At 37.9% G+C, this 19,057-nt stretch overlaps 1 protein-coding gene across 4 annotated transcripts in view; it reads right to left on the bottom strand.

Moving 5' to 3' along the window:
* Cep112 (centrosomal protein 112) overlaps positions 1 to 19,057 on the bottom strand; it is a 722,997-nt gene that overhangs the window by 525,481 nt on the left and 178,459 nt on the right. For 3 of the 4 annotated variants that reach the window (XM_012514508.2, XM_023714104.1, XM_023714105.1), the window contains 2 exons: positions 15,673 to 15,720; positions 15,335 to 15,412 (listed from right to left, as the gene is read on the bottom strand). In XM_012514508.2, the coding sequence (XP_012369962.1) occupies positions 15,335 to 15,412; positions 15,673 to 15,720 (126 nt within the window). Of the gene's footprint in view, positions 1 to 15,334; positions 15,413 to 15,672; positions 15,721 to 19,057 lie in introns of those variants that run through there. The other variant, XM_023714106.1, reaches the window with a different exon arrangement.

The following is a 19,057-nucleotide window of genomic DNA, read 5'->3' as shown; positions in this document are numbered from 1 at the left end:
TAAAAACCATTAGCCATATGGGAAAAAACTGATAGATCCAATGATTTAAAAGAAAATGACTATACATTAAAAAATACCACACACATAGTTAAAAGGATATAATACAGTAAAACTTATTATACAAGTTCTTCAACAAAATCTTCTTAAAATTCATGATTAAGATGATCAATTCAAGGAAAATATGGAACAGCATAAGAAAAAAGAAGCTCACTGCTCCAGCCCCACCCCTGCAGCTCATACCAGCTGCCTCCCAAGGTCAGTGTGAGAGGAGAGGCCCTGCCCCCACGCCCCCTGCCAACACCAATCTCATCCTCATGCCACATGCCTTTCAAAAAATGACAGGAACTCAGCCCAGCCCCAACACCACCAGCCACCTTCTGTGCCCTGTATGAAAGAGGAGAAGAGTAGCCAAACTACCAAATTCTTGCTGGTTCTCCACCATGGTTCTGTTGAGCACAAGACAACAGAAGTGACAACCAAAAGCTGACCTGATTGAGGACAAGACCAACATCTAGGTGAATTTCACTTCAGGACTGAAGGGTTACCTACTGCAGACTGGGTGAGAGACATTCTTGAGAAACAAGTTTGGAAACAGTAAGAGTTAGAAATCACTTGAGTTGCACTAAAGAGCTCAAGCTAGAACTAGGAATAGTAAGGGCCCTACATTCTGTGGCAGGAGGCCAGGTTTGGTGGGTGTAACCATAGGGAGTTGAGCTGAAAGAGAGCAACAAGTCCAGTGGTCCACTTCAGATTTTGCACTACTGCCTACACCCAGCAGCAAGCAGTGCTCTAATGTACTACAGGACATTGCCTGTGTTGCCTAACAGCCCACAGTAAAATCACTGATCTCGCTGTTCTGCTTAACGGTGGTTTGTGATTGGCTCTAAGGGTTTTCATTATCCAGTTTATACTTGATCCTATTATTGCTGATCTTACCTCCATAACCATGGTAACCTATATGGTTCTGTCAACTGATTCCTCTGTATGCCATTATCTGGATTTCCTGGGGGCCATTAACAACTCTGTGACTCATTCCTGAAGAAATGGGTACTAGGCCAAAGAAGCCAAATAAGCAAACAAACAACAAAAGAAAACAAGGGGAAAAATGCTTCCCACTGTCCAAAACCTACTGACCCAATGCAAATCCAGGGGGTACTGGGGCAAACAAAATCATAAGCCACACAGCAAAAATGTCTGTAATGGCAAAAAAAAAAAAAAAAAAAAAAACCCTAACAAAATAGTTCTATCATATACATAGAAAACTCAAAGAAGATATAATTAAACAAATAATGACCCAAATGATCAGTGAGTCTTAGATAAGAATAAAATGTAGAGCTAAAAAAAAAAAAGATACAAAATGGGAACACCTAGCACAGAAAAGAATGAGAGTCCATAAAAAGTTCCAAACAGAAATCTAGGAGTCTGCAAATGTGGTTAAAAATATGTTTAGCAAAAGCAGCCAAAGTGAGGACAGTGTCATATACAGAACATTAGGCTGTGGTTAGTGATCAATTAATGAAAAATACCTTAAAAACAACAAGTGAGGACTTGGGAGGTAGCTCTGTGGTCTAAAACCTGCCTGGTAAGCTGAAGGACCTAAGTTCACTCCCTGGTACCACATGCCATGCTGGCCCTGAAACCCCAGGCGCACCATGCCAGCCCTGAAACTGAGTGTGGTGGCACATGCCTGTAATCCCAGCACTGGGGAGGCTGAGATAGAAGGATTACTATGAATCTTAACTTCATAGTGAGACCCTATATCCAATAAATAAATAAATTACAAAAACAAGTGACCATGAAATACAGATCCCATAGCTCGTCTCAGTTACTTTTCTCTAGTTTCTTTTTTTTCTTTTTCTTTTTTTTTTTTTTTTTTGAGCTCCTCATTGACCTGCAGCAGCGCTGGTCTGGGTTGCCTTGAGTATGTGGGAATGGAACCACCGCTCAAAGAGACTGACTGCCTCCTTTAAGCAGGCACTTAAACAACTGAGCTAATGGGCGGGCCCCCCTCTTCTCTAGTTTCTGAGACAAGTACCCAACACTCAAAATGTAGCAAGGAAAGGTTTATTGAGCTCACAGTTACTGGAAGTTTCAGTCCATATTCAGCTGGCTCCAGGGCAGACCGCACATGGCAGGGGGCAGCATTCATGGTGGCAGAAGTCAGCAGACAGAAAAAAGGAGTAGCAGCAGCAACAGTGGCAACAGAGAACAGGTCTTTCTCTCTTATGCTACATTCAGGCTATTCACCCCAGGCTGGGTGTAGCACTCAGACCCATAATCCCAGCCTTGGATCATGAATTAATCACAAACTGTAGAACTGCACCTCAATGACTGCATGAGGCTTTGGGGGGACAAATACACACAAACCATAGCAGCTGTTAAATTACTCAAAACAGATTAATATGACTGACTGGAATTAATGGAAAATCCAAAGAAAACACAAAAGTAATGGAAAACTTTGCAGATGTGAAAAAAGAATTTGACACACACACTTAAGTGTAGCATATAGAACTACAAATAGGCATGATCAGAAAGAAAAAACACTCCATGCCATGTAACAAAGTACCAGAAATGCAACACAGAGCAGAATCTTAAAAGCTGCTAGGAAAAAACATAACTCATCTATAAACGAAAACCCATCAGAATTACAACATGCTTCTCAACACAAATCTTAAAGAAAACAATGTCCAAACTAGACTTATTATCATTTACCTTCCAAGATTGATGGGGAAATAAGATATTTATTAGAAAGAGCACTTTAAATAATTCATGGCCACCAAACCAAAACTCCAAAAATTTAACAAGGACATCCTAGAAAGAAAAATAAAGTTAAATGCCAAAAAATCCAATACAGTGAATCCATCTTACAGCTAGCAACTAAAAAAACAAACAAAAGGCAAAACAGCAACAAGTACTAGTACAATGACAGGACTAAATTACAGCTATTAATATGAATGGACTCAATTAGCTAATCAAAACATATAAAGCAGAAGAATGGATCAAGAAACAAAACTGAACAGCATACTTTATACAAGAAACATATCTATCACAGAAAGAAATTCATAGACTAAAAATTAAAGAATGGAAAATAATTTTCCATACAATAGGAACCCAAAAACAAGCAGGAATAGTTCTATTATTTTCAGATAAAATGGACTTTTAAGCCAAAGTTGATCAAGACATACAAAGGACATCATATCTTGGTTAACAAAACTATTCAAGTAATTAACAATTATAAACATATATGCACCAAAGTATGGAGCACAATCAACTTATAAAATAAACAATAATGAACATAAAAGATCAGATATGGCACTGGCCAAATAGCTCAGTGAATTAAAGTGCCTGCAAACAGGTGCCAAGGGCCAGGGGTTTGACCCCTGGGCCTGCCATGCCGGCCCCACCCCTGGGGTGTGCTGACAGAGCAATTGAGACTGGGCATGTTGGCGTGCACCTGTAATCCCAGCTCTTGGGAGGCTGTAAACAGGAGGATCACTGCTAGTCCAATCTAATAGTGAGACCCTGAACACCCTGCAGACTTAAAATACAAAAAAAAAAAGGATCAGATATGCATCCGTGCAATTATACTGAGGGATCTCAAAACCCCATTATCACAAATAGATCAACTGAACAAAAAAATCAACAAAGAATATCAGAGTTAACCCATCTTTGAACAAATGGAATAGATATCTACAGTGCTCCATCCAACAATACAACATACATTCCCTCAGAAGCACGCTAGACTTTCTCCAAAAGAGACCACACACAGGCCAATAAAGCCAGCCTAAGTACATGCAAAAGAACTGAAATTGTACCATCCATATTATCAGATAACAACAAAATTAAGCTATATATCACTGGCAAAGTAAAACATACAATTAACCAAATGCATAAAAACTAAACAATGAACTCTTGAAATTAGTGGGCCATTGAACAAATCTAGGAAAAAATGAGAAAATTCCAAGAATCAAACCATAATGCCAGTAAAATATACCAGAACTTCTGGGACATGGTGAACAAACAGTCCTAAGAGGGATGTTTAAAGCTGTGAATGGCCCCAACACAAAAACAGAGTAAGAGTGAGCTCAAATGAATAACCTAATGATGCACCTCAACATTCTAGAAAAACAAGAGTGACTGAAACCAAAAGCTTTTATACTCTGTGATAAGAAAGATAAATTTGAGTTATTTGTAGGAAAGTGGATGCAACATGAGGCCATAATGTTATATGGAATAAATCAAATGTACAAGCTTAATAAACACATGGCTTCTCTTACATGACAAAAATAATGAGCAGAAGAAAAGATGGACAATAGAAAGCATGGAGATAGATCACAAGGTGAAGATCAAGAGATGGAGGGAGGGAGAGGGAAGATGGGGCTGAAGCAAACCAACTGGAATGTGATATGTACTTGTACCAACTTCACAAAAGGAACAGGAACATTTTGTAGAGCAAACTTGTATCAAAAAAGGGAGAATGGAAAAGGGACAAAGAGATAGGTGGAAGAGGAGGAAGGGATGGGAAAAGGGATGAAAAAGGAATGAAGATGTGTTAATAAACGTATCAACTTTCCACAAGAAAAGTAAACATTATATGCTATACAAATGTACCAATAAACTAAAATAAAACTTTAAAAATATATACAAGTAGAAATCAATGAAATTAAGACCAAAAGCACAATACAAAGAATCAGTGAATCTGAGTTGGTTGTTCAAAACACAAAACCTTACTCAATGTAAGCAAAAGAAAGAAAGAGAAAGAAAGAAAGAAGGAAGGAAAGAAAGAAAAAAGACAGAAATCAATGCAATTAGAAGTGAAATCACAAAGGACTGTGATTGCCAAAACAAAAAAAGATTATTAACCTCTACTTCACAAACATTTATGACAATGGATTGGAGAATTAGAAGAAATCAGTAGGTTCCTAGATATATATGAATACCACAACTAACCCAAGATTTAAGACCTCAAATAAAACAATAACACATGAAGAAATTGAAGCACTGATAAGCCTACCAACTAAGAAAGCCCAGGTAATGCTGAACTGTACAAAAACTTAAAGTTAGATCTACCACTGATATTGTTCAAACCCTTTAATGAAATTCCAGGGAAGGTATAGTGTCCATATCATCTTGAGAAACTATCATCGCACTGATTCCAAAATTAGTCCAGAGTTCAACCAAAAATATAAGCCAATCTATTTAATGAACACAGAGATGCTGGCAAAGTGAATGCAACAAATCATCAAACAGATCACATCATGACCAAGTAGTCTTTATCCAGGATCCAGGCATTGTTCAACATACGTAAACCAAGAAACATAACTTATCACATAAACAGGAACAAGGACAAAAATCACAGATACAGAAAAAGCCCTTGAAAAAATACAGACCCATTCATGATAAAAACCTGAAGAAAACTTGTATAGAAGGAGCTTATCTCAATCCACTAAAAGCCATTTATGACCTATTAACTGCCAACATCATATTGAATGAAGAAAAACTGAAAGCTTTCCTTATAAATTCAGGGACAATGATATCGTTATCACCACTCCTGTTCAATACAGTACTCAAAACATTAGCCAGAGTATCAGGCAAGAGAAAAAAAAAAGGATACAAATAGAGAATGAAGTAAAATTGTCATTACTTAGAGATGGCACAACCCTTTATATAGAAGATCGAAAAGGCCACCAAAAGGTTCTCAGAATAATCAAATTCAGCAATAGAGAAAGACACAAAATCAACACTCAAAAATCAAGTGTTCCTGCACACCAATAATGAACTCATTGGAAAATAAATTAGGAAAACAACACCATTCCTAATACCATCAAGAAAAATTAAATACTTAGGAATTAACCTAAGGAAGTGAAAAATATCTACACCCAAAACAGGAATTAACCAAACTAAGGAAGTGAAAAATACCTATACCCAAAACTACCATGCCTCGAAAAAGAGCAATCAGAGGATCTCAGAAAATATAGAGATACTTCCTATTCTTAGATAGGCAAAACCAACACTAAAAAATTGTTATACTTATAAAACTGATATGCAGACTTAATGCAATCCTAATCAAAATACAAAAAGCACTTCTCACAGGACTAGAAAAAACTAAGATTTACTTGGAATCAGAAGTGACCCAGAATAGCAAAAATAACCCGAGCAATAAGAGCAAGACAGAAGCCACTACACTCTCTGTCTTCAAGTTACAGTACTTACAAAACTATAATGATAAAAACAGTGAACTATTGGCACAAAATTACACATGTAGATCAATGGAACAGAATAAAGGATGCAGAAACAACCCCAGGCACACTCAGCTATTTCTTTTCTGTCTGTTATTTTTGTTTTTTTGACACAAGGTCTCACTAAGCAGTTCAGGTTGGCCTTGAATTCAGTATGTAGCACAGGGTGGCCTCTACCTCATGGCAATATATCTATCTCAAACTTCCCAATGCTAGAATTTTGGGCGTGCTCCACCATGCCTGACTACATTCAGCTATTTCATCTTAGACAAAGGGGCCAAAAATATACACTGGAGGAAAGCTAACCCTTTAATAAATGGTTCTGTGAAAACTGGCTATCCATATGCAGAAGATTGAATCTATACCCATATGTATCACCATGTCATATGTACTAAACTAAAATCAAAATGGATCAAAGGCCTAAATACTAAAATGGAAACATTTAACCTGCTGGAAGATAAAATACATGAAACTGTTAATGATATAGACACAGTAAGAACTTTCTGAAAAGAACCCTCAATGGCCCAAAAAATCACATGAAGAATCAACAGATAATCAGAATATCAGAATAAAAGTTTTGATGTAGCAAGAGAAACAACCAACAAAGCAAAGAGACAACCTATAGAATGAGGGAAAACATTTTTGCCTGGTATTCCTCAGAGGACCAATAATAAAATATATAAAGAACCATAAAATATTAACCCCACCTCCCCAAATAAATAACCCAATCAGAACATGGGCAATGAAATGAACAGACATTTGTCGGAAGAACAAATATAGGTAGCAAGTACATAAAAAAAGTGTTCAACATCGGAGAGCAGGCTTATGCAGGATGGTTTGGCTATAGAAGCCTATTCTGGCCATTGGAGAAATGCAAATTTAAGCCACACTGAGAGTCAGTCTCATTCCAACAAGAATGGCCATCATTAAAGAAACAACAATTGCTGGAGAGGCTTCAGGGCCACAAGAAACCCTTCTACCTCTTTGGTGGGAATGTAGCCAGCACAACCATTATACAGATAAATACAGAGTCCCCCAAACAACTAAAATGGGAAATTTTTATTTGGCCCAACTATTTTCTCTTCTAAGCATCTTCTTGAAAGAATTAAAGGCCAGCCAAATAGCTCAGCGGATTAAAGCGCCTGAGGCACAGGGACCAGGGGTTTCATCCCCAGGCCTGCCGTGCCAGCTCCACTCCCGGGGCACATTGAGATAGCAATTGAGACTGGGTATGGTGGCACACAGCTGTAATCCCAGATCTTGGGAGGCTGTAAACAGGTGGATCACTGTGAGTCAGATCTAGTAATGAGACCCTGAACACCCTGGAGACCTTCCCCTTAAAAAAAAAAAAATTAAAGACGTTGTATTATAGTGACACAGCCATACCTAAGTTTATGGCAGTACTATTCATAATAGATAAATCTTGGATATGGCTTATATATATCCACCAACAGGTGAACAAAGAAAATGAGGTATTTATAAACAATAGAGCACTACACTGTCATAAAAAAGATAAGTTTCAGTCTTTTGTAGAAAAGTAAATGCACCTTGAGGTCATAATGTTAAGTAAAGTAAGTTAGATATGCAACGGTAAGTACTGCATGGCTTTTCATATGAGAAACCGAAAATATAAATATAGAGCAGTACAAAAGACAGAGAGTAGGAAGCAGAGAGGCACAGCCTTTGCATTGGGAAGGGGGACAAGAGGTGGAGGAAGGGGATAGCGAGAGAAGGGGAAAGAGAAGAAAAAGAACTGAGCTGTATTAGGTACACATACCAATTCCCCCCAAGGAATGTGAGTATTTTGTTCCGCACTACAAACATGTACTACTAATACATAAAAACTAAACAAAAAGTAGAAAGAAAAAAAAAAAAAGATCTTCCTTACAAAGGGATTTTTAAACAAAGGACTGCACAAAACAGAACTCCTAAAACTTGCATCAGCAACGTGCTGGGATACAACATCGCAGCACTCACCTCAGCTCAGAAAAACAAAAGGGAACAAGCATCCACATAGGACAGTATCTTGGTAAAATCTTGTCCCAAACCAGCCAGTCAGTCAACGAAGGTCACCTGGGGGAGGAGCAGGGAATTGAAGAGGGGACAAAGGACAGGATACACGAAGAATGGAGACAAGACAGGATTCTGATCAAGTCCCGTTTATTTAGGGGAGGTGCTGGGTATATATAGTGGAGGCACAGGGAAATGACGTCAGCGGGTAAAAGGCGCGAGTAACTAGGCAACCGGACCATAATAGGAAGTCCCACCTCCGGAGTATAGCAGGAGACTTATGGGAAATAGGCGGGATGAGAAGGACCATAAACTTAACTCAGCAGGGGAATAGAACGGATACCGGTTAATGGCCTCCCACAAAATCTAAGGAAATCAGGCGTGAGACTAACACCTGGAGATAGCACAGAACTAAGTGGCACTGACACAGGCAGGCAGGACAGTGCTACTTTACGCACACTGCTTACCTCCAACTCCAGCCAGCACAGCACGGAAAGTGAGGATAACGAGTGTTTCCTCAGACAACACCAACCCAGGTTCAAAAACCCTGGCACTGAGAAGACATAGCCCAAGGCCCCAAGCTTGCTTAGGAGACTTGGGCCCTGGCTCCGTCCTACTGCCACTGCGCCTCAGCAGCCAGAGGATCCAGTCTGGTCCTAGCAGGAGACTGACCACAGTAGCCCAAGCTCTGGCCTACTCTAAGACTACAGGAGTCTCACAGACCCAGGCTTCAGACCAGGCCGTGTGGTCCCAGACTTGAGGCTATCCTAAAAGCCCACAGGCTCTAGGCCAGTACCTATAAACTAGAACCTCTAAACCCAACCTGGCTACTCACCAGCTCTCAGAGTAACAGGCTCCAGGCCTGCCTCTCAATCTTAGTCTCCAGATATACTCCATTACTTGGCCAGCACCAGTGGTCCTGGACTCTGGAATGTTCTGAGCACTAAGTTGTACCCCACAGACCCAGGCCTCAGGCTCACTCAGTCACCAGGACAGCCTGTCTGCCTAATATCCACTGACCAAGGTGAGGCACTGTAAGCACAGTCTGGTTTCTCCAACCTCAATATTCACAGCAAGTCAACCCACACTGCCACAGCCTTTAACCCACCCTGTTCCTCATCAGCACAACTGACATCAGACACCAGGAAGGTCACTCTGTCCATCCTCTGGGTCAGCCAATCTCAGCACTCACTGTAACAGTCGAGGGTCCAGGCCCAGTGCAGAAGATGTGATGCCAGAACCTGCAGGCCCAGAACCCAAATGCGCCTCCGTGGATTCAGCCCCCAGGCCGATTCCATTTGGCCCAGGCAACACTCTGGTCCCAGAGCCTGCTTGTTTCTTGAAGACGGAGGCTCAAAGCCCAGCCCCGTGCCAGATCAGCCCTTGCGGATCAGGATTCAGCCTGCAGCCTGGGGACACAAGCTTCACTGACCCAAGCAACAGGGACAGGTCAGTGGATCCAGGACACAGACCCAATGTGCAGATCAAGGCGCCACATACCCGCCCACTCGGGCACCAGCCTGAGAACCTGAGGAGCAAGGCCACCCAGGAACCATGCCAGGGAACGTGCCCGCAGCCCCTGCACGGACTCCGGTGAAGGGCATCTGCAGACAAGGCCTGTCCCCAAGGACAGTGATGACTCCCTCCTTCTTTTAAGGCATAAACAGGAATTTGGAACAAAAGTGGAGAAAATATGATAAAATGACAGAAAAGAACATCATCTCCCGATAACTGATTTTTAAAAAATGGAAATACATGAACTTTCTACAAATAATTCAAGAACTTTAAAAAATCTGAAAAATAGAACTTTAAGAAAATACAGGTAACTAATTCCATATAATCAGAAAAATTAAGTTGCCAAAATGAAAAATTTAACAAAAAGGAAAACTTTTTATAGAAATATCAATCAGATACTCTAGAGCTAAAAATACAATGGATAAAAATTTTAAATGTAATAGAATACATCATAAGCAGACTTCATTCAAAGAAAAATCTTTATATGTCAGGTTATTTGAAATATACAATTAGGAAAAATGTAAAGAAATGAAGACAACTTATGTAATTTAAAAACTACCATCAAAACCAAATATTCAGGATTGGGGAGAGAGCTCAGCTATCTAAGCACCTGCCTGGCAAGTGCAAGGACCTAGGTTTGCTCCCTGGTTGCCACAGGTCAAGCCGGTCCCAGAACTTACTGTGCCAGCCACCAAAACTGGGCGTGGAGAAATATGCCTGTAGGGCCAGAGCTGGGAAGGCTGAGAATACGAGTCTGACCTGCGTAGTGAGACCCTGTACCAAATAAATAAATAAATAATTTAATTTTTTAAAAAATATTCAATTTATAGTATCTCATAAAGGAGGAAAGACAAAGGGATAGAAACCTTCTTTAAAAATAATAGTAAAGGGGGCCTGCCCCTTAGCTCAGTTCTTTAAGTGCCTGCTTCAACAAAGCAGTCAGGCTCAGGTTGCTGTGGTTCCATCCCTACAACTCCAGCCAACCAAACCTGCCCTGAAGGCATTTGGAGCAAAAATAATAATAATAATAATAATAATAATAATAGTAAAATTCGAAAACCATACATATATACACACATGAAATATGTTTCTAATCAAAGTCAATCTAAACAAGGCTGTACCAAGATAGAAATTGTCAGAAATCAAATACAGATGGTCCACATTACAACACAACTGTCAAATATCAAAGAATTTTTAAAAAGTTGCTAAGAGAGCTGCTGTGGGGACACATGCCTATAATCTCACCGATGGAAAGGCTGAAGCAGGAGGACTGCTACATGCTCGCAGCCATCCCGGGCTACATGGTGAGTTCAAACACAGCCAGAGCTACTACGGCTGCTGCTACTACTACTCATACACACACGCGTGCCTGCTTGGGAAAGCACCGGGACTGGGGTTCGATCCCCAGTACCGCATGCTGCGCCGGCCCTGCCCACAGTCACACTGAGCTGGAGACAGAGTCCAGGTGTAGTAGCGTACACCTGTAATCCCAATGCTAGGGAGGCTGAAAACAGGAGGATCACTGTAAGTACGAGCTGTGTAGTGAGACCCTGTACCAAATACATGAAAAAAGAGAAGCAAAGAAAGTAGGCAAATCACATACCAGACAATCCCACGAGGCCAGCCTTCCCCTTCACAGCAAAAACATTACAGACCAGGAAGGAGAGGGGTGTACTGAAAGAAAAGGGTTGATGACCGAGAATACTAGACACACAAAGCTATCTAACAATATTAATTATTGTTATTTTATGAAATTTTATTGTATATTTTCAAACAACAAAAAAGTACAAAATCTGAAAAATAAAAAATGCAAAGCTGCACTAACATGAAAAAAAGTTTAGGGGGCCGGGGAGATGGCTCAGTAGAATAAGCACTTGCCTGGCAAACGCAAAGGTCTGAGTTCAATCCCTGGTTCCACAAGAAAAAAAAGTTTAAAAAGAAGGATTTTTCTCAAATGCAAGCTAAAGAAATTCAGCACCACCAAATCAGCCAGCATCAGAAATGCTGAAGGTAACCCATTAAGCTGAAACAAAAGACACTAATGAACAGTATAAAACTATATCAACGGATAAAATCTGCTGGTGAAAGTACACCATCAAATTCAGAGTACCCTAATACCACAATGCAGGCACAAAAATCATTTATATTTTTAGTAAAATAATTAAAACATAAATTCATTACAATAATAACTATAGTCATTAAGGAATAAACATCATAAAAACACAAATTATAATACAACAAAATGACAGTGAGTGGAGTATATTTTTTGCAGGAGATCAAAATTAAGATAATTAAGTTATAAAGAGAAAAGTTTTATTTAGCTGCACGATTTTGGAGGACCCAGTCTAAGACAAGGCAGCCTCATGCCTTTGGGCCTCTACTAAGAGCAAAAGATAGCATATGGTGGGGAGCACAGGTCAGAACACACCACCCACCTTCTGAGTTAGGCAGCTGAGAGGGAAGTGATGCTGGTGAGGAATGCACACCCCCTTCAGGGCCATGCCCCCACTGACCTACTTGGCTCTCACAAGGACCCACCTCCAAGCAGTTACAGCGCTTCCCCACTGGGCTACACTGCTCTCACATACAGATCTCAGGGTATACTACCCAGAATCAAGCAGTTAACAGTTTAATTGTCTTGCTGTAAATATAAGATATTTAAGAATACAAAGTTTAAACCACAAAGCAAAAAAACTACCATAAATACATGAATAGTAAGAATTATAGTAAACTACCAAAAAAGTTACCTAATCACAAAGAAATACAAGAAGAAAGAAATAAAAGACACAGGAAAAAAAAAAGAATGGCAGTAGTTATTAACTATCTTATAATTACCTTCAATGTAAATGGATTTAATTCTCCAGTCAAAATATAGCATGACTGAATGGGTAAAACCAAACCAAAATCAACAATAGGAGACTCATTTTATATATAAAGATATACAGATACTAAATGAGAAGGATCAGAAACAGATATTCTATGCAAATGGAAATAAAATGAGCAGAGGCAGTTACATCAGGTAAAGTGCAAACAACAATTGTATAGCAAAAGACAGTCATCACATAGTGATGATCAGCTCCACTTATCAAGAAGACATATCATTTGAAATGGTATATAAGGACCCAACATAGGAGGATTTAACTTAAAGAAAATATTTGTAGATATGAAGGAGAGCTACACTGTAATACAATGACAGTAGGGGATTATATATAATATGTTGCTTTCAGCAATGGCCAGATAATCCAGACATAACATAATTTAAAAAATCACATTTGAATTACACTATAGACTAAATGGATCAAAAAGATATATAAGGGACATCCCATCCAATACCAGGAGAATATTACATTTTCTCAAACACAGAGTATTCTCCAGCACAGGTCATATATGTTATGCCACAAAGAAAATGCTCACAAATTTAAGATTAAATTAATAGCAATATCTTTTCTGACCATAAAAGTATAAAACTAGAAATCAATAACAGGAGGAATTTCAGAAAACTAAAAAAATACATGAAAATTAAACATGCTCCTGAACAACCACTGGGCCAAAAAGAAATAAAAATTCAAAAACAAGAATGCTAATACAAGTGTGATAGGAGGCAGCAAAAGCAGTTCTAAAATGGAAATTTATATCACTATATCTCTATGCTAACAAGAAACAAAAGATTTCAAGTAAACAACTTACTATTAAAATTAGCAGAATATCAAAATAGTTAGGATAGATATACAGCTACTTTCTCTTAATTCAATGAGAAGAAAGATTTGCACAGGATATCATGTCTGCATCTTGTACTATGAATAACCACTCAGAAGATAACAATATGCATTGTATTAATTATTGAAACTGCCCTATGAATTGGTTTTGAAACTGTCTCATTGATATCTGTTTCTCAATAAAATTAATAAAAAAATACAGTTAGCAGAAGAAATATCAGAGTTAGTAGAAGAAAGAAAATTATAAAAGATTAGGAAAATATAATAAAATAGACTAGAAAAACAATAGAAAATATCAATGAAACATGCAATATTGTAAAGATAAAAAAGAAGCTCACAAAATGAGATATGAAAGAAACATTGAAACTATACTGCAGAAATACAAAGAGCATAAGAGACTATGATGAAAAATTATTCACCAGTAGATAGGCTATTCAGGAAAAAATAGATAAATTCCTAAACCCACAGAATCTACTAAAACTGAATCTTAAATTTGGACACATAACACGAGATCTAATTATTGACAAAAAGTTTCTCACAAAGAAAAGTTCACAATCTGCTGGCTTCGCTGGTACATGATAGTAATGTTCTGAAGAAGAATTAACTTCAATCCTATTGAATGAGAAAAAAGATTTGTACTAATAGTGTTTGGACAAGATATCATGTCTGCATCTTGTACTATGAATAACTACTATGAAGGCAATAATATGCAGCGTATTAATTAATGTAACTGTCCTACTAATCTATTTTGAAATTGTCTCATTGCTATTTGTTTCTCAATAAAATTTTTAAAATCATATCAAAACATATTAAACAGTTAAGCATAAGATCTAAAACTATAAAACTGCTAAGAAGATCACAGGGAAAAGCTTCACGGTATTGATGAACAAAGAATTATTATATTTGATCCCAAAAGGTCAAGCAACAAAGTTAAAAACAGAAGGCTGGGCATAGCGATGCACACCTGTAATTCCAGCACATGAGAAGCTGAGCCAGAACAACCATTGTGAGTTCAAGACTGGCCTGCACTACAAAGTGAGCTGAAGGCTAGCCTGAACTGCATAGCGACTCTGTCTCAAAAAGACAACAACAAAAAATCAAAATTAAAAATATAAAAGTTGAATAATATGCAACTAAAAAGCTTAAGCAGGGGGCCAGGGATATAGTTCAGTGGCATAAGCACCTACCTGCCTAGCAAGCACAAGATGCTGAGTTCGATCTCTGGTTACCACCCCCCAAAAAAGCTTAAGCAAACCAAGCAAGGTGATTGCTCCTAAGGTTCCAGCTACTTAAAGTGGAGGCTGAGAAGTGGATGGATTGAGTAAGAGATTGAGATTAGCCTCAGAAACATAATAAAGTCCATCTCAATCAATGAACAAATAAAGAAACAATTTACGCTTCTGCACAGAAGTCATAAAGAGAAAAACTCTATGATGAAAAAAAAAAACCTTGTAAGACAAACATTTGACAGTGGCATGATACCTAAAATATATAAGCAATTCAAACATCTCTATAGAAGGAAAATAACCTAATTCCAAAATTGGCTAAATACAAAATTCTCTTTTAAAAGACACAAAAAATCACCATTTTCAGCTGATCATCAGATTTGAGACTCAGGACACAGTCTCTCGGCATACCTCCCTAGGAGACATGGAGCTGGGACACTCGAGGTGGGCGATGGGCTATAAAGAAATTCACACATGTGTTCTAACTAGCACCACGATTTTATATTTGTACCAAATCAACTCCTTCCTAAAATGCACCTTTTTCCTATCTAAAGCCTCAAAATTCCTATTATAAAAATTATTAAAACTGTGTTAATAATCAGGTATATCAGAAATATCTCAAACCTACCTCTTTCTCATGCATTCGAGAGAGAAAATGATCATCATGAAGACTGCTGGATTTTCTCAAGCTGAACTTCGGAGTCATCTGTAGAATGAATAAGTTATTTATTTAGTATATGTTTAGGTCAGGTTCATCATCAACCCAAAAATACCCTTCTACAATCACTGAAAGCCACACCAAAATACTATTAACACTGGGAGAATGCTCACGTCTAAGTGACAAGGTTAAAAAACTATTATGCTCCATAACATGAACCCATATTATTTCTATTTCTAAAAAGTTAATGCTTATTTTATTCTATAAGAAACTGTCCCTAGAAAAAATCCAATATAATTTTCACCTACCAGAGAAACTGGGATAGGCTTCTGTCTCAGGTACCGGGGATTCTCTATCTAAAAATTTAAAAATAAAATGACAACTTGTTAATTTTGGAGTTTTAATCATTTGGCAAATATATAAGCTATAATATTAAACATATAAAATATATACATATGTATGAATGATATATTGTTATATTTATTATTGTTGATGCTAAAATTTTAACGTATTTAATATTAATAGTATATTATATAATCTAAAATAAAGTGAGCTGTTGCATGTCTTCATATTCAGTCCATTTTCCAATAAGCATTATGTACTTTAATATCCTTCTAATAAATGGAAAACGTAAGCTCCTTTGGATGTGTAAATGCACTGTTAGCACCATCTGCCTAGCTGCAGCCGTACTTTCCATTACTCACTTTACATTTCATGCTTCTTCAATTCTGGATGCTCTGTCATGGCTAGAACAAATGGTGCACCTATCTGTGTTTCATGTCTGAATTTCATGACTGCACTCCCAGACACATAGTTCTTGAATCCTCTGACACATCTCCATGAAAGCAATGGAAGAAAATTCACCTGAAGATCCCGCCTACACCTACCTTTCAGCTTCATTCCCCTAAGACTTCCTACATTGCAAGGTACTGAACACCTCGTTTTACCTTGAAGCAAACACTCTGCCCTATATCTGAATCCTTGAAAACTATGAAATCTCCCAACTTCTTCCAAGTCCACTAATGAAGCACGAACGTGTCCAGGAAACTTAGTTCCTACTATAGGACCCCAATGCTCACCCCATTCTCGAATCTGACACCTATCTTCTCCAAAAATGCTTGGTTTCTGAGAAAACCATGACCGCTTGACCACCCTGTTTACCGCTCTATCCTTAGGATTCACTACCATGCTTAAAAGTATTCATTAGGAAAAAAGGAAGAGTAAGTGAGAATGGGACAGAACAAGGAAAGAAGGAAGAAAGAAAGGAACAAATTGTATCTGCCTCTACTCACTTAGCAGCTACTGTCCTATCCTGTGTCCACTGGCTCATACTCCTTATACAGTATTACTTTAAATGTTTGTCTGTTTTCACATCTGCTTATAAATGATTACAGCAATGATCTGTTTGCAAACGAGCACAACAATGATGCCTTAATATTGTGTATTCCTGTACCTAGCACCTGCAGCCTCTCAATAAAAGTTATTAAATCAATATGCACTATAATAAACTAACTACACTAATTGTTATTCCAACTATTTAATTCACAGACAGTAGAAAAATTATCACAGAAGTCTAACTGCTTCATATGTACATTTACAATTCATACCACAGATAACACAAAATTTACATAAACCCTAAAAAGACGTAGGCCAAGGGCAGTGGTTCTTATCCTGGAACATACAATTAGTCTCAAGTAACAAGATTTTTCAAATACTAGGCTCCATTCCTTCAAAGCCCACTTTCATCTTCAAAATGCTTCCCAAGTAATGCATTATGTTTAATAATTGTGGACAATGAATAATCCACACTCAATTTGCAAGTGAAAGTCAAATGAATGAAGAGGGCTCAGTAGAATAAGCGCTTGCCTTGCAAGTGCAAGGTCCTGAGTTCAATCCCTGGTACCAAAAGAAAAAAAAAAAAAGATAGCAAAAGTGAATGAAGAATTAAAGATATAGAGGAAATAAAATAGAAATTAATCAAGTAAAATAAAAAATGGCCTTTATAGCAACAGACTGGATCTCAAGAGTAAGTATATTTTAGCACCTAGCTTAGGAAAAATTCCAAAATAATTTTCTTTAGGCCAGATTCCATGGGATCAAAAGTGCAACTCTCTGGACTGGTATTTCTCTTCTCATCCTCTGAAGACCTCTAGAGAAAAACTAAGAAATCAAATATAATGCTGCCCATATGCCTATAAGATCATCCCTGCCTATATCTTACTGAGAAGAAAGAGAATACTAATTCCTGGATTAACAGGCAAATGGACAAGATATCCCAAATAACTAAACAAGTAAGCCATGATGGTACGAGGGTGGGGGGAAGGACCTGCCTTCCCAGGGTGGCAGAACACAGATATCATCAAATACTGGGATATGAACAAAGAGTGGTCCACTGTATGCAGTCTCTGAGCACGTGCAGGTATACACACCCACACACCCACACTATCCTGAGAGATCAGAGTGACAGAAATGGGGCAGAGGACCTTAGGGAAAAAGTGAAGAAACAGCATCTCTTGTACCTTTCAAGTTTTATTTACTCTTTCAGGTTCTCACACTAGCACGACAATGCGATGTCTGCACACGCAGGTCAGGTTTAGCTGTCTTACCAGCACAGTCCCTAGTTGCAGCTATTTACCTATAAAACCTCAGATGCGGGTTTTATGTCTGGCAACCTACACAACTAATTGGAAGATAACACTATGCAATACAACAACCATTGTCAAATTCCTACCACTTTGCCTAACAAAATTTTGTATCGTTTCTAATGTGTCTGTGTGTTTTGGGTTTTTTGTTGTTGTTGTTGTTATTGTTGCTTTTTTGGGGATTCTTTAAAGAAGAAAAAACTGTGTATTCTTTAAAGAAGAAAAAAGATGAAGAAGCAAAAAAGGTAGGTCAGGAAGGATTCACTCCCAGGATAGAGAGGAAAGTTGTCTAGGAGGAAGGGAAAGAAAACAGCACCTGATGATAAGCTTCTATAGAAATAAAAAAATCAAGAATCAAAAGATAAGCCAAAATGACAACCAGACAGGCATTTATTAAAGAAACAACTTCAAAATGGAAGAAAAGGACCTTCCCAAACTAAAAATGAATCAGCCAATCAAGCCAGCACATTTTACAAGATCCTGGAGACAGACGGCTAAAAAAAAAAAAAAATATCCCAATATTTACAATATAAATAGAAAATCAAATTAAAAAACCTTTTGGCAGAAGGAAAAATTCTTTTTAAAAGACACAAAATAAGAGAAAACAATAAAACATTCCTTCTTTTGCTACCCATGTGGCCAGGACTCTATTACATGAGAGGGTTTATATAACTTCCTGTAGGCTATTCTCCTATACTAAGTGTTTCATAGTATTTTTGTTCCACAACTACTAGGACAATACACATTCAAAACTTCAGAGATAAAGAATACCGGAGATCAGATTAAAATAGGAATAAAAAGAGGAGCTAACTACATTGTAGGAAAAAGCCAGACAAAAACTACTTAAGAAATTAAGACCAAATTAAGAGTTGTATCTGAAATAATATGAAGACATACACAAGATAGGAAATGAAATTAAAACTAAGCAATTAACAAAAAATATGTATTTCAAAAATCAAAGAGGAATTGATTTTTTAAAAAACCAAAAACAAGATTCCAATAAATGTTCAATCAGATTTCTAAGGAAAAAAAATTTAACATAAATAAATAT

The sequence above is a fragment of the Octodon degus genome, unplaced genomic scaffold, assembly GCF_000260255.1.
Source record: "Octodon degus isolate 3935 unplaced genomic scaffold, OctDeg1.0 scaffold00033, whole genome shotgun sequence".
NCBI classification, from domain to species: domain Eukaryota; kingdom Metazoa; phylum Chordata; class Mammalia; order Rodentia; family Octodontidae; genus Octodon; species Octodon degus.
This window is presented reverse-complemented; position numbering and strand designations above follow the sequence as displayed.